The 14,725-nt window shown below is 40.9% G+C and overlaps 1 protein-coding gene across 2 annotated transcripts in view; it reads left to right on the top strand.

Moving 5' to 3' along the window:
- Positions 1–14,725, top strand: part of LOC123984325 (thyroid adenoma-associated protein homolog) — a 184,538-nt gene that overhangs the window by 14,488 nt on the left and 155,325 nt on the right. For both annotated transcript variants that reach the window (XM_046071145.1, XM_046071146.1), the window contains exon 6: positions 5,265–5,433. In XM_046071145.1, coding sequence (XP_045927101.1) covers positions 5,265–5,433 — 169 coding nt within the window. The remainder of the gene's footprint in view (positions 1–5,264; positions 5,434–14,725) is intronic.

The following is a 14,725-nucleotide window of genomic DNA, read 5'->3' as shown; positions in this document are numbered from 1 at the left end:
CGGAGAAAAGCTGGTCTCAGTGTTCATGTAGGTTCCTGACTATTGTTTTAAGACAAGCCTAACTCTCCCTTAACGTTTAATCACTGTGTAACAATCACAAAATAACATATTATTCCACTTATTCACCGGCTTTCTTGCTACTGACACTCCCTTTTCTCATTCACTCTCTAGCTCGACCGCTGCTCTCTCTCTCTCTCCCTCTCAAAGAAATTAACACAAATTAAAGGAAGCTTCTTTGTATCGCTATTTTTCTGCATAGACTGCAAGCCAGATGCAGACATCAAAGCTGGGTCACAAAATAAACCAAGCGAGGACACAACTAGGAAAGTATAGTTTGGTCCATGAAGTCCGCCTGAATAGCGCCTGATTTCAGTGATAATTCAGGCTGACTGTGGAGCACTGTGGCCGCAGCGTGACGTCAGGTTTTGTTTCTCCAAAAGTTGATTTGTTTCAACTTTTCCACCACATTTTTCGGTATTCCCTGCGGCCCCCACTGCCACAGCCTAAACCCACACAGCTCCTGATTTGGTGTGAATTCATTCAAGTCTGGTTGAGACTTACATGACCTTTGTATTCCTGTCTACTACGGGTGGGAATCACCTGAGGCCCCACAATACAAAATTATCACAATACGTTAGTCAGGATACGATATTGCACTTTTAAACATTATTGTAAAACATTTTTCTTACTGACTTCACCAGAATTTGTTTTTAGAACCATCTTGTGGACTGAAAAAGCAATTGATTGTATAATTCTGGTACCCAAAATATTAATAATTTATATACTAAAAGATTGATATTTGGTGTTTGTGTATCAATATAATATTGCCACCTACAATATCACAATACTATGTTGTATTGAGCAGAACCACACTCTGGTGTTTTCATTTATAGCCTTTTTTGATGCTGTTAATTAAAACTGGAGGAGTTCTCTCTTGTCTTAATCACAAAGTTGGGCTTGACAGCTCCACTCTCAGTGAGACACCGTATGTTTGTCCTGTTTGCCTAAACTTTCAAAAGGTGACAAATGGAAAGTGAAGTGGGATCACAGAGTGGCTGTACAATAGTTACCATTTGGAGCTACAAATGTGCAAAGATGCCGTGTGTAGCCTCAAGAATGTGTACATTCTTCCAAACCAGCCTTTTCATTTTAACAAATCATGTCATTAAGTGAAATCTTTAGATAATGCCTATCTAGAGTTAACAAGTCTATAGCTCGAGTGCTGACTTGCTGGCTGACTCTTACTGTTGGAGAAGGTATGCTGCACACACATCCACCCAAATGAAGCCCACATGTTGGAAATGTTAAATATAGCCCAGCTCTAATTTCTTTGGCTCCAGCCATGTTTCTCTCCACCAAGCCCCCATCCCTCAACTCATCTTCCTCAGGCGTGTGTGGACATGTCTAATGAGGCCGATGACTGTCACTGCCCCCTCCTCCTCCTCGCCCTCTTCTTACCTCTGACACGCCACCTCCAAGGATTAAATGTGGCTTAGCTTCTCCTCTGCTGACAGGACGGAGCATCACGCCTAATAATTCTTCCTATATAGCTTTCCATCCCACCACACAGCATTTTGTTCTTTATATCCTTTTATCCCCCTCACAACATTTTTGACATTCCTTAGCGGTCTGGCCTCCGCATGCATGACACCTGCCTGGGTAATGATAGAGAGAATGATGATGATGATGACGACAAAGAGGGGGAGGATGATGATGAGCAGACACACTTATTCTAATAATTGATGGCTGCTTCATTCCAGCGCTTAACATCTTTGAACAGTTTGTCTTATCGCTTCCAATGTCTCTCTTTCAGTTTCTTTCTTTTTCCTCTCCCTCGTTCTCTCTCTGCCTTAACGCTAAAACCTCAGAGTGCTGTGATAGTGATTTATGTCCCAATATATCCAGTCCAGGCATCTCTCCTCAGCCTCCCTGCCTCACTCCCTTCCTTTCCTTTCTCATCCTTACTGCCTCATATTTCATTTCATTTGAAAGGGCACGGTAATGCCTATAAACTAAAGTGAGGCTTCAATAGGGACCACTGTCATTTCCTTCCCAGCAGAGAGCCCATATATTTTCCCTCATTGCTCGTATGGTAATGGAATTATCGTTTTGTTGACTGGCATGGGCGCTGACCGGGGAAAACTGTAAACAAACGCTGAGAGAAGGCTGAACTTGCCAACAATGTCTGAACCCTGCCAGACAGAAAGAAATTGTTTATGTTCTGTCATCGAATTTCAAAATGTAAAGTTATACTGGACCTTGTGTGGCAATCTGGGCCCACCAGCGTCTCCTATTAGTAACAGTCAACGTGGCACTGTATTATTAACCCTAAAGTTATTTTTTATTTAAATAATATTTTTATGTGATTACAGCAGTGCAGGACAAGTACATTTACTGTAAGTACAATTTGGGTATATATTTTAGTATATTGCTTCCATTTTATGCTATTTATACTTCTCTTCCCTACATTTCAGATCTTTTATTTATTTATATTTGCATTTGATGAAAAAGATTTTACACCCAAAACATCTTATGAACATTGATTCACTTATATATTTAATAAGAGATTAGTTCTTCAAATTGATGCAACATATGTGTTGCTTCAGGGAGTACTGTAATATAACAACAGAAAAGATACCAAACTCACACAGGGAGGACCTTTGCTTTGCCTACAGACAGACAACTAATTTTGGCTTTAATTAGCGTTTTTAGATTTATTGAAAATAAATTATTGGGGGTTTTTTGTGTGTGATAAATCAGAACTCATGTACTCTACATTCTCATAAACAATAAAATCTATTCTAAGGCCAATTACATTACTGGCACAGGCTATAAAATGTAAAAACAATCCAGTCAAATTTATTTAGTTATTTTATTTAAACTGTCACTTTAACTTCTGGGAAATGTTACCCCGGCATTCTTCCATTGCTAGCATGCTTAGGTTATGTGTGTTACTTTGGATGTCTGCCTTGAAAGTGTTCAAACATGAGCAGTCTGCGAGTATTGTTTGCGTTATTACATTTTGAGCTGTAAGCAGATGACCACTTTTAAATTTGCATGACGTACATTAATGCCTAAATCCATGTCGGTTTGCCACAGTGTCTTTTTTTTATACTGCCACTGGGGGTCGCCAAAGTCAGACATTTTCCAATTCTACACATGGTGGTTTGACAGTAAACTATACAGACAAAGAGTTTGGGTTGTAAAGTAAAATAATTATTGTATTCGGACAGCTACCTCTCGCCCATATGAATAAATAAAGCAAAATTATTTTAATTGTGTCACCACTTCCCTTCCTAACTCCTACATTCTTCAGTGGCAGATTTGTAGCATGGGCTTATTTAGCCCTATTTAACATGCTACAGTCTCTATGGAGGAAACTATTCACCCAGTTCTCCAAAATGAGCCCCAGATGAGTCTCGACCATGCCAGTCAACAGTCTGCCTATGACCCCACAGGGGACGGCCCTGTTTCTAAAATTACACCCTTCCAAACTGTCATTTCCTTTCGCAGAAGTGTTTCAATGGGATAAATTAGCAAAGATAGTTAACATATGGGCCCCATATGGCTGCTGGGAGGGCTGGAAAGTGCATGGGCATGGATTTTGGTCATTAGTGTGTGTGTGTGCGCGCGCATGAATTCACATGTTACAGGCGCGTAGAGCTCAGGAATGCAAACTGTTGTCTGTGTTTGATACAGGGTCTTTGGTTGTCTGTCATGCCCGAGTGGGGAAACTCCGGGTCTGAAAAGTGAAGCCAATGTGAAAGCGCCTTAAAATTGCATTCTTTGTAATGACCAGCGGGGGGGCGACTACACTGGTTGCAAAAGGAAGTATGTGTATCCCTCCCCAGCTCCACCCTCTTGTCCAAATATAGTCACTTCTGGTCCCAAAAAACCATGATGGCGACGGCCAAAATGGCAGTCATGGTGGCTACGTCCACTTGTATTATACAATCTATGCTAATATAAACATTGCAGTCAGACTGGGGGAATTTTTAGATAAACAATTGTCAGTGCTCACAGAAGATTAACAACGTGCCAATAAATATTTGCAAGGAGTTATTGACTGGTTTGTCTTCTTTGCACACTCCAAAAAAAAAATCACATAGATTTTACACCGCTGTATGTTTGTGTAGTTCATACCTATCCCTCACTCATACCAAAGCTGAAAAAGCAAGCTTCCTTTTCACCTCTGCGTACCATTAGTTTCTGGTTTCTCTGGAACCTTTCACTGAATTTTCCACAGTGGACCAATATACACGCACCTTTCGTCCTCCTTTGACTTTTGTCTTGTACGGGTGTATGTGAGTCTGTGCTTGGCGATGTTCCCATGTGACTGTACAGTATGTACTGTATGTATTCAGTGTGACAAAACAGCAGAAGGGGCTTGTTGCTACAGGTACCACTGAGAATATGAAATATTAAGCAGGAAGCACAAACCAGGTCGTCTGGTGTAAAGGGGTTGTCAGACACAAAGAAACTACACAGCGGTTTATATATAAGGCAGGGTTTTCCTCCTATTGACTTAGTTAGTGCTCTTTGAAGAATTGACCTTGAACTACACCTTACAGCTTTTTGCACATATAAATAAAAATCTGAGATTGCCTACTTCCTTCAGTCTTTTTGATAGGTCCCACCTCCTCTCATTTCATCTCATTCAGGTCTCGGTCATGTCCTTCCCTCGTGTCAACTATAGCAGTGTTATGACACTGGAGAAGGAAAGACTATCAGCTTGTAAACAAGGTTAATTTTAGCCTGCACTCAGGGTGACAGAGTGGAGGCAAAAATGGAATAGATTATTGCCTTGATAGTTTGTCTGCTGGTCTGGGAGCTGTTTAGGTTCTGATCATTTGCCTTTGCAACAGGCAAGAGAGACAAAGTGAGGACGAAAGATGGGGACGTTACATAACGTATGCATAAAAAAAAAAAAGGGCAACTGTCCAAATCAAATAAGTCACGGGTCATCACTCTTAAATTGAATATATACATAATGTGACTGGAGCACAAAATAATGATAATTAAGAATGATCACACAGTGATTACATAAGTTTTCATAACCAAGTGAATGCTGTAACATAAATTGAACTTATCAGTTACAATAACAACCCATGACCTGTGATAAAGTGAAACCTTATATCTTCTTCCATTAACTCAAACATACAATGTAACATAATCAAGGATCATGGCAACAATCCAACTATCCATGCTCCGTGATTTTTAATAACTTTCCATGATGCCGCTGTGTGTATGTGTGTGTTCTGCAGATGCGGTCGCTCGGCAGTGTATCGGACCAGAGAAATGGCAGCTCGGGCCCTCGTCCCCTTCGTGCTGGTCACCCAAGTCCCATCCACCGTCCACACTTTACTGCAGGAGCTTCCTCCAGAGCCTAGACCCAATATCCAACACAACCACATCCATGGGACTCTGCTGCAGGTCTGCACCCACGCACACATAAACATACACCAGTACCCTCATATATACATAACTTATGCCATAACATTCGGTGTGGGCTATAATCACAGTCCCTTAGATGACCACAAGTGTTTACTTAGTGATAGGAGCCTCTGCTGGTATCAAACTTTGATTGCTAGTGCCGGAATCTACAGTATGTTGCTCAATGGCACTGTTTTACTTATATACAATTTGAGATGGCGTACACACACACACCTAAACTGGGAGAGACCGCAACATCCTCCCGGTGGCAGTGGCAGCTAGTGGCACCCTGTGGCAGACTAGAAATGGTAGCTACCAGAAGGTGCCACTAGCTGCCACAGACACCGGGAGGATGTTGCACAGACACCCTATTTACACTTTATATTATGATGTGCTCGGATAATGTTAATGTTCTTGATCAGATCTGCCTGACCACGTCTAGAGGTACTCTGGCTCGCATTGTGTTCTGCTCTTAGGCAGGTATAAAGAAAATCTGTAGCCTACAATGTGCTGGCATCCACACACAACATAACATTATAGCCTGTAGATATTTGGTTTTAGCTAACATAAAATATAGAAAGGCAGAATGCTGAAAGAGTGACACACCTCTAATGACTGATTATGCATCTATTCTGTTTCCATTAAAACCCCAAAAGATGCGTTATTCAATAGAACTGCGTGAAAGATGAAAACAATACTGGTGGGAATTGAATGTCATGCAGTAAGAAATAACTGTGTGACAGTGTGCGCTGCACTCATGTTGTTAACACGCCGTATCATTTATCTAGTCGCAGAGGAGTTTACACGCTGGTACTGCAACACACCGGGCTAAACTGACACAATATTTTTTTATACAAGAGGGGACAAACAATTTAAGAATTTGTCGTAGACAGCGTTTCCCCATAACTCAATACACTTAAAATTCTGTGATTTTTTTTTTTAAAAGTCTGAGGCGGATTGGCCGCCACCTCAAATTACTCAAGCATAGGTTTTGCTCCGATCTTAATGAGGATAACAAGAATGCATTAAAAATACCTGGTGTAAACACAACTGCAAGATCGGATTGTTTATTATCCGGATAACGTATCAGGCAGCTTGTGGTACTACGTGGAACTCCATGACATCTTGTGGCACCCTGTGGCACTTTGTGGCAGCTGCTGGCACCGGGTGGCAAATATAAAGATGTTTTTACAATTGTTATTGTTTTTTATAAAATATTTCAATATTTGCAACACTTAACCGTCGTCTGTCACTTTGCTGCTGCTTAGAAAACAGTGAAAAAGTTTGTAACATGTACCAATGAAGACTGTTGTCATGTATATTTACATACTAACAAAGGGCACAGGGCACAGTGTGGAGTTGACATAATTCATCATCATTGGTATCGTGATAAAAGGTGGTTGAGACAGACCTCCTGGATAGGGAATATCAAAACCTACAATTAACGAAGCACATTAAAGATGCTGTCAAACTAGTTGAAATGATCCAAGAAGTTCAGTCATGTAAGTTTTTCTGTTTGGGCCTCATGAAGCATCCTGTGTCCAGTTTGCCACTGTGTCACACTGGGGTAAAAAAGACATCGTCCCCGACATCCCAAATCGGTTTGTTCAGACTGGTTTAGTGCAGTCTGCTCCTGGAATTGCCTACACACACACACACCCCAGTTGCCAGTTTATTAGGTACAACTACCCTGTAATAAAACCTTCCTTTATGAAGCGTATCTTAACATGTGCTGAAACGATTATTTTACATTTACTTGATTAAAAGAAAATATATCTGCTACATTTTGGATGATTGATTTAGGTGTTAAAGTAAATTATCAAACAATTATTTTTTAATTCTCAAATTTGAGGATTTGTGTTTCAAATGATGGTAAATTAAAGTTTCACCTTCAGCAAGGTTTTTTTTTTTTTTTTTTTTTCTTTTTACAATTTTCTGAATTTCAGATTCAACAATTAATTCATTATTTGCAAAATAGTCAACAGATTGAGATAATTAAAAATAATTGTTATTTTGGAGTTTTAAGCCCATACAATTTTAGGCAGGTGTGGGAAAATGCTGTAAAGTAAGAATGCTTTAGACAATAGACAACAGAAGGAAAAACTAAATCAAAAGCCCTAATGTAACCCAAAACTTATTATGCAATGGGGAAACACGGAGCACGTTTCCATCCAAGCATTTTTATGTGAATATTCTCTGGATGGAAGCGACAAAATCTGACAAAACCAACACAATATCACTGAAAGGTTTTACACTCATTCACAGATGAGTTTATAATCCTTTAATTCAAGTTCAAACATGAAAATCTAGACTGAGGTTTTCACTCAACAAAGACAAAACAGAAAATCCAATTACCAAAGCAGTTATCATAACATGTGTATGTGCACACCCACACAGAGATGATAGATATAGCCTCAGCACACACACACATGCACACACATTTTCTGTCAGTCCCGCACACAGTTTCCACACAGAGCCTGTCCAGACAAGGCGGTTATCGCAGGGTAAATACCAGTGTTTAGTTCTGTCATCACACTCTGACAAACACAACCAAACAGTCTGCTGGTAATATCAACACATGCAGAGGAAAAAGGGAGAGGGAGTTTCCCCTGCCTTTTTATTGAATGCCACTGATGGGGTCAATGAAGGAGAAGAACCAGGCAGAGGGGTCAACCCAAAGAATGAAAACTGCACTGTTGAGGATTTCTGCCTTCTTGATGGAGCACTTATGGTTTGGTAGCAGTCTGGACTGCAGGGCGGTCCGCTGTGGGATGAAGACAAGGGATGGCGATGAGGAGAGGGAGGAGAGGTGGGCCTCTTAAAGGCTTAGAGGAGATTTTGGGAGGAGAGTGGATTTTAGTTTGCTTTCCTGTCATGGCCACCATGTGTGGAGCTTCCCCAGATGTCTCCTGATCTGTTTCAGTTTGTCTCTTCAGCTCCTTCTCCATCTATTTCAACTCTGTCTCTGTGGTCATGCTTCCTGTCATTCCTTTTAAAATATCTTTCTTGATGTCTTTCCTGCCTTCTCTTCCTGCTGTGCTGTCCTGTCTCTCTGTCCTTCTGCTGCTACTTTGTCTTCAGCCACTCTGGCTGTTTCCCTGTGTCTGTCTTTCCCATACAAAAGGGTGAGATCATATTTTGTGCGGCCCGGTGTAATTTAGTCTTACGTAATGAATGTTGTAACACGAGGTTGCTTCTTTGTGCTGCCCTGTATTCTTTGTGTCTCATCTTCACCATTTCTGTGTCTTGTCATGCATCTTAAAATTATTTGAAGATTTGTCAGAGCCCAAGGCGATGTATTCATATTGCTTGTTTTGTCCAACCAACAGTCCAAAACCCAAATATTTGCAGTGTACCATCATAAAAGACAAAGAAAAGCAGCAAATCCTCACTTCTGTGAAGCGTGAACAAATAGATATTTGCCTGTTTTGCTTGAAAAATCAATTAGGAATCTGTCAATTATTAAATAAAAATGCTAATTAATTTTTTGTTGAAGGACTTCTAATTTGTTTCAGTCTTTATATGAGCTAAAATAGCTTTCCAGTATATTTACATTTTCCTTGAGCATGCAAGAAACACAGGGGTCATAAGAAATATTGGTGCATTCCCAGTTAGCGCCGCCTTTAGTTACTGTTGCTATGTCGGATATCTTTTGGCCAGCAATATGGTGATGTCTACACCTTTCTGCCGTGACGTTTGTTTGTTTTACTCTTTGGAAATTGAATAAAAGCAGCGCGATCATCAGAGAATAAAAAAGATGATGGAGAATGTCTCAGTTTGTGATTAGCTGGGCGGTGCTTAGGAGTGGCCCGTTAATTTTTATCATTTGTCAGTTTCTCTTTTGCCAATGTCAAGCCCCGTTTCTGTGTCTTCGCTTTTAATTCATTTTTAAAAAATGCCCATCCAGACGAGAGTAAAGCTGTATTATAGTACGTCACACTCACACAGACACAAGTCTGTATGGGATACAGCACACATGATGCCTGCAGCCCTTCCTTGGACATTTAATTTCCTTTTTCCTTCCACCAAAAGCACGCCAGCCCATCTTACCTCACACACTGTCTGTTCAGCTTCACTAGATCTATGAATACTGCTGAACAATATAAAAAATAACTCACGTCAACACATATATACATTGTACTCTGTTTTTTTTCTATGTTACATTTCTGTATTGCCATTGGCTTTAAATGATTGCTTGTAATACCCCATTTGAAGTTTGCTACTCTTATTAGTGTAGCCTGTTACTATTTGCTGCACATTTCCCCACCAATGACATTGTGTTAATGGTAATTTTGTAAAATATTGAAATATTCATTATTTACTACATACATATTTTTTTCAAATACTATAAAACTGTGAAGAGTAAAGTATCCCTGATAGAATAAGTTCAGTGTCTCTCTTTATTCCCACAGTACTGTGGTGTAATGGAAAATCTCTAGTGGGGCACCAACTTATCTCCTACTCAAGTGCCTCTGTCGGACTTTCAATAACTCTCCTTCAAACATATGTTCTGCTCTGTGTTAACCAATAATTACATTGGTCATCTCATATATACAGTTCGACCATGAGCCCAAATGAAGAAAGGGATAACTATAACCTATTCAGAGGCCATTAAAGAAAATGTGTTTGAGGAAAAAAAGTTTAAAAAAAGTTACTTGCAATTTTTTTTTTCGCACTTCTTTCCTAATACGTTGTTACCATTTCTCAGTGTGGGCCATTGTGTAGAATTTTTATCAAGGAGTTTCACCATGACAGTGCAATACATTGCTTTTTCTGAATTAATGGCAGTCCTGATAATGTTGTGTATATCTGTAGAGACCATCTGTAACCAGGCTATAGATAGCAGGTGTGTAGGTAGCTAATGAGATTACGCAGGCAGATATGTAAGGAGCGTCTAACTTTGTGGAGCGGGGTAGGACTGCCAAAGCAGGCGCTGTAGAGCTGTATGCAGTTGAAGTGGTCTAAACATAGTAAAACAGAGATTAGAGGTCTACAGGGTACATGTGGAGGGGAGCATCACGCACACAAACACTGATAGAGGAACACAGTGGCCGTGCAGTCAATAGAGAGTGTAAAATATTCTGCACTCGTGTAAGACAGAGACGGTGAGTGTGTTCTACTGCGTGTGCGTGCGTGTGTGTGTGTGCGCGCGCACCACACACTCGCTGTAGATGATTTGGACATTGTGTTGAGCCTTGGGAGATGCATAATGTATGTTAATATGCTTCATTTTGTGTGAAGCAACAGGTGGCATATGTTTTTGCTCGAGGGAGAAATGACTTCCTCTGTTAGCAACTGTTAGTGGGTCAGATGTGGGAACCATCACAGCTACTGAGGCAGGCTGCTGACATTCTCACACCCACCCTGAAGAGGTCTGATAACCACCAGGGTTTTCCCTGCCATTATACGGCTTATGCGCAGCCCTTAAGTGTTTTTGCAGAGCGCCCAATGCCTGGTGCACACTGGAGGATTTTGAAATCTTTGCTGATTTAAAAATTGTGGTATACCACAGACATAACGACAGATTTAATTTTTAATATTTTAATCTTAAATTCGCACCCTCAGATGCCCTAGAGGTAGAAGGCAAAACCTCATATCGCAGATGAGAGCGGAGCACCTACCAGGTCATTCTGTTAGATTGCAGGTTCGGAACAGTTTGTGATGTGTGATAAGCACTGATAAAACGATGGTCATCACATTAATTGAGTTCCAAACGGCTAGGTAGTTATCAAGCAAGTACAAGAAGACTGTTCCTTAAGTAACTAGGCCTGACTTTTGATTGGTTAAACTTGAGGCAGTCCCGTCCTCTGGATGGCCTGAGTATGGCGCTTACAGCATCTTAAAATACACTGGAATCACTTCAATCACTCCAGCATGCCCCAAAACTCTGTCGATGCAACAAGCCAATCGGACAGACCAGCACTAACCCAACCCGACACCGGACTCTGCTTTTGACACGCGCCAGCACCAGCTCTGGCCCACAATGCCTGGTACAGGCCAGAAGTATTAAAGCTGCGGCCTGTGGTGGTTTGAGGAGGGCCAACACAACGGATGTAATCCTTTGTGTATTTCCACAACAGAGGCTGAATGAGACTGAGGAGAAGGAGGCTAGAGAATTAAGAGTATCACAGTCTCCTTTCCTCTGGCAGCAGTGATGTTGCTGTTTTTTTCCCCCCAAATGCATTCTTTCCTGTTCCTCTTCCAATCATACTCTTTCGGTCGGTTGTTAGGTCGGCTGTCTTTGGCCAGTGGCCTGCCTGGGCTTTCTGAGAAAACCCTCAGGGATGAACCAGTGAAAGAATGTGTGGGCCTGAAAACCCAGGCAGCCTGCTTTTAATGCGCCACGAGATGTATCTGATCCAGAGGGAATCCCAGGTGTTTGATACTGGTGTCTGACATTGGACATTTGCCTTTATCCTGGTGGTAGTGACTGATAATATTAACCTTTGAAAATATTATTTCTAATCCCTAGTGTCACCTAACATCCTAATAACATCAACCTGCCAGGGACTTTAGATGAAAATTAGTCTGTATGGCTAAATCTGGCTCATTTACATTTGGGCATTGTCCTTATGTTTGTTAATGTGCACTGTCCCCTTTTAAAAATAAAGACACATATTTCACTGACACCTGCAATTTTTCCTCATATCCCATAGGGAGTCAAGGACTCCCAGTTTAAGACCCTGACCTTAATACATCGATTTACAAAATAATCTCAACTCCTTACTAGCTTTTTCCAGAGCTTTCAATCGCATTTCACAGAATTCATCATGAAGTTTGCTTGCTCTCTGTTCCAGTTCTATCCTCTGGTTGAAAGGTCTCAAAGGCCAGCAAAGGGACCTTGAGATGAAGGTGTTTTTATTGAATTATTATATCCAAGGTGAAGAACTGTTCACTCTCAAATGTAGTGGATTTTTTGATCTCATGCAGCATCCGACTGTGGACTGCAAATAAAATAATTTGGCAGAATTTTATTTTGGTATTAATTTCAACATACTCTTAAGATATTTTGCCCAGATAATGTGATATATACACACACACACACACACACACACACACACACACACACACACACACACACACACACAGGCTGTACAAAAATATAACCACGTCTCTGGACATAATGGAAATAACAAACCGCTCCCATGGGTCTAGTTGAGATACACTGCTATAACTTTTGACAAAGATGTAGTACCACAGTTCTTGCGTGCACACAGAGATGCACACGCCACTAAATCACTTGGGTGTCACACCCATGTGCATATGCATATGTGAGGGTGTATGACTTGATGTCTAGAGTGCACATGTAAGCTTTGTTTGTGCAAGAATCCAGCTATATAGAGTAAGAGAGTGTGTTTATTTCTTTTTATATTCAGCCTGTCTTTATTGGGATCTCTTTTTGCCTAATTGGGCGCGTCCACACTTTGCCTAACCTCTATCTGGTTTTATGTGAATGCCGATTTATATGTTTCTTTGTGCATGTGTTTTACTTGACTGAGCCATGAATTGGTGTGCAATTATTTGCACTTGCTGTGTGTTTGTGTCTCTGTCTGCGTGTGTGCGCGCGTGCACGCTCACTGCAGCGTGTGGTCAGTCTGTGGTTGCGGCAGTGGGAGGGACGGCCGGGCAGGCTGATAACAGAGTCTGAAGGGACCTCACATCCACCACCACTATTTTTACCAGGCCCAAAAGAGGAATAAGGCTTGTTGCAGCACACACGCGCATAGAGAAAGACACACATACACAAGCTGTTAAATGTCTCACTAGAGAAAAATTAGATTTTTCATATTTAGCACTGCTGCACAAATTGGTTTTTTTTGCTGCTTGAAGTTGCATCCCAAAGCTCTAGAGGGGGGTGATTGTGCTACTGTGGTCATAAAGGAATTAAAGCTGCTCTAATGACCTTTTTATTTATAATGGATCAAATGAAAATGGCCAATGTCAAAGATATTGGATACTAATGCTGCCTTGAAGTGAAAATGAATGAAAAAATTGTATTTCTTAAAACTGTAAAACTTGTGAGCACACACTGTGGGGGAAAAAGTATTTTAGGAAATACAAATATATATATATATATATATATATATATATACACATCATACAGGTCTCAAACCTTTAAGAAAATGAGAAGTGAGAAAGGAAACGCATTCATGTTTGTTACACAAAAATAAACACAATGCGTGTTACCAGAAAACTCCAAAAGGCACCTTTTAATCTAAATTTAAATTCACTTGTAGATATTCTGAGTGTGTAGTAGTTGGGTTTGAGGAGTAATAATTCAAATCATACACAGTTGTTGTAGACTGACTGAAGAATTGTGCCTTATAATAATCAGAGCAAACACAAAAAGAAAACACAAGAAAATCCACATTTACACACGTCATGTCAAGGAAGAATCCTGAAATTTGATCAACAAAAGTGAGCCTCCACCAGGTGTGCTGCTGTCCTATCGTCTGCCCTTCATTTTAGCTTGATCCAATCCCAGCATCTCCTCCCACATGGGGTGTAGTTCTGTACACTGTCTTTGGGAGGAGGAACAGGGAGGCAGAATGTTCTATAAATATTCCGGTTTTCTCCATGCCGGGCTGGATTGAGGCGGTTGAGCTTCCCATGCAGGGACTTCCCAACCCGGTGGATGAGGTGTAGCTTTGGAGTGGAGGGAGGGAGAGTGAAGACATGAGGCTCTGCCACTGATCCTGGAACCAGTGCTGGCATTGGTGCGGCTACAAAACCGACCTTCTGGACGAGTCTACCAATTTCATAAGTGGATGTAATAGCGCTGAAGACAAAGCATACCAACCGCTAAAAGCAACTAAGTCAGACAATTCTGAGAAGCCAGAAACGTCCACGTCACCTTAAACACAATTGTTGTTGAGTTTAATGCCAGGTCAGGTGATTTGTTGACCAAGTCAAAATTTACTGCCTTCATATTCGTACAACGCCCAAGCCTGCAGTCATGTTAGGGCTTAAGTGGTGACCTTACCCTGCCCTCGACATTATGTGGTGTTTCGTTGTAATCCAGCAAGTTTAAGAGGCCAGAACATGGCTGACTTCACTGATTGAAGTCAGCCATGTCAGACTGGTCGCCAGTCTAACAAAATTGCCCCACACTCCGCAAGCAAAAAAAAGTGATGGGTCAAAATACCAGCTACAGTTTGTGCAAACCTGGTGAAGACTTACAGGAAACGTTTGACCATTGCCAACAAAGGTTATGTTACAAAGTATTGAGTTGAACTTTTGTTATTGACCAAATACTTATTTTCCACCATAATTTACAAATAAATTCTTTAAA

Source organism: Micropterus dolomieu, linkage group LG15 (genome assembly GCF_021292245.1).
Source record: "Micropterus dolomieu isolate WLL.071019.BEF.003 ecotype Adirondacks linkage group LG15, ASM2129224v1, whole genome shotgun sequence".
NCBI lineage: Eukaryota > Metazoa > Chordata > Actinopteri > Centrarchiformes > Centrarchidae > Micropterus > Micropterus dolomieu.
This window is presented reverse-complemented; position numbering and strand designations above follow the sequence as displayed.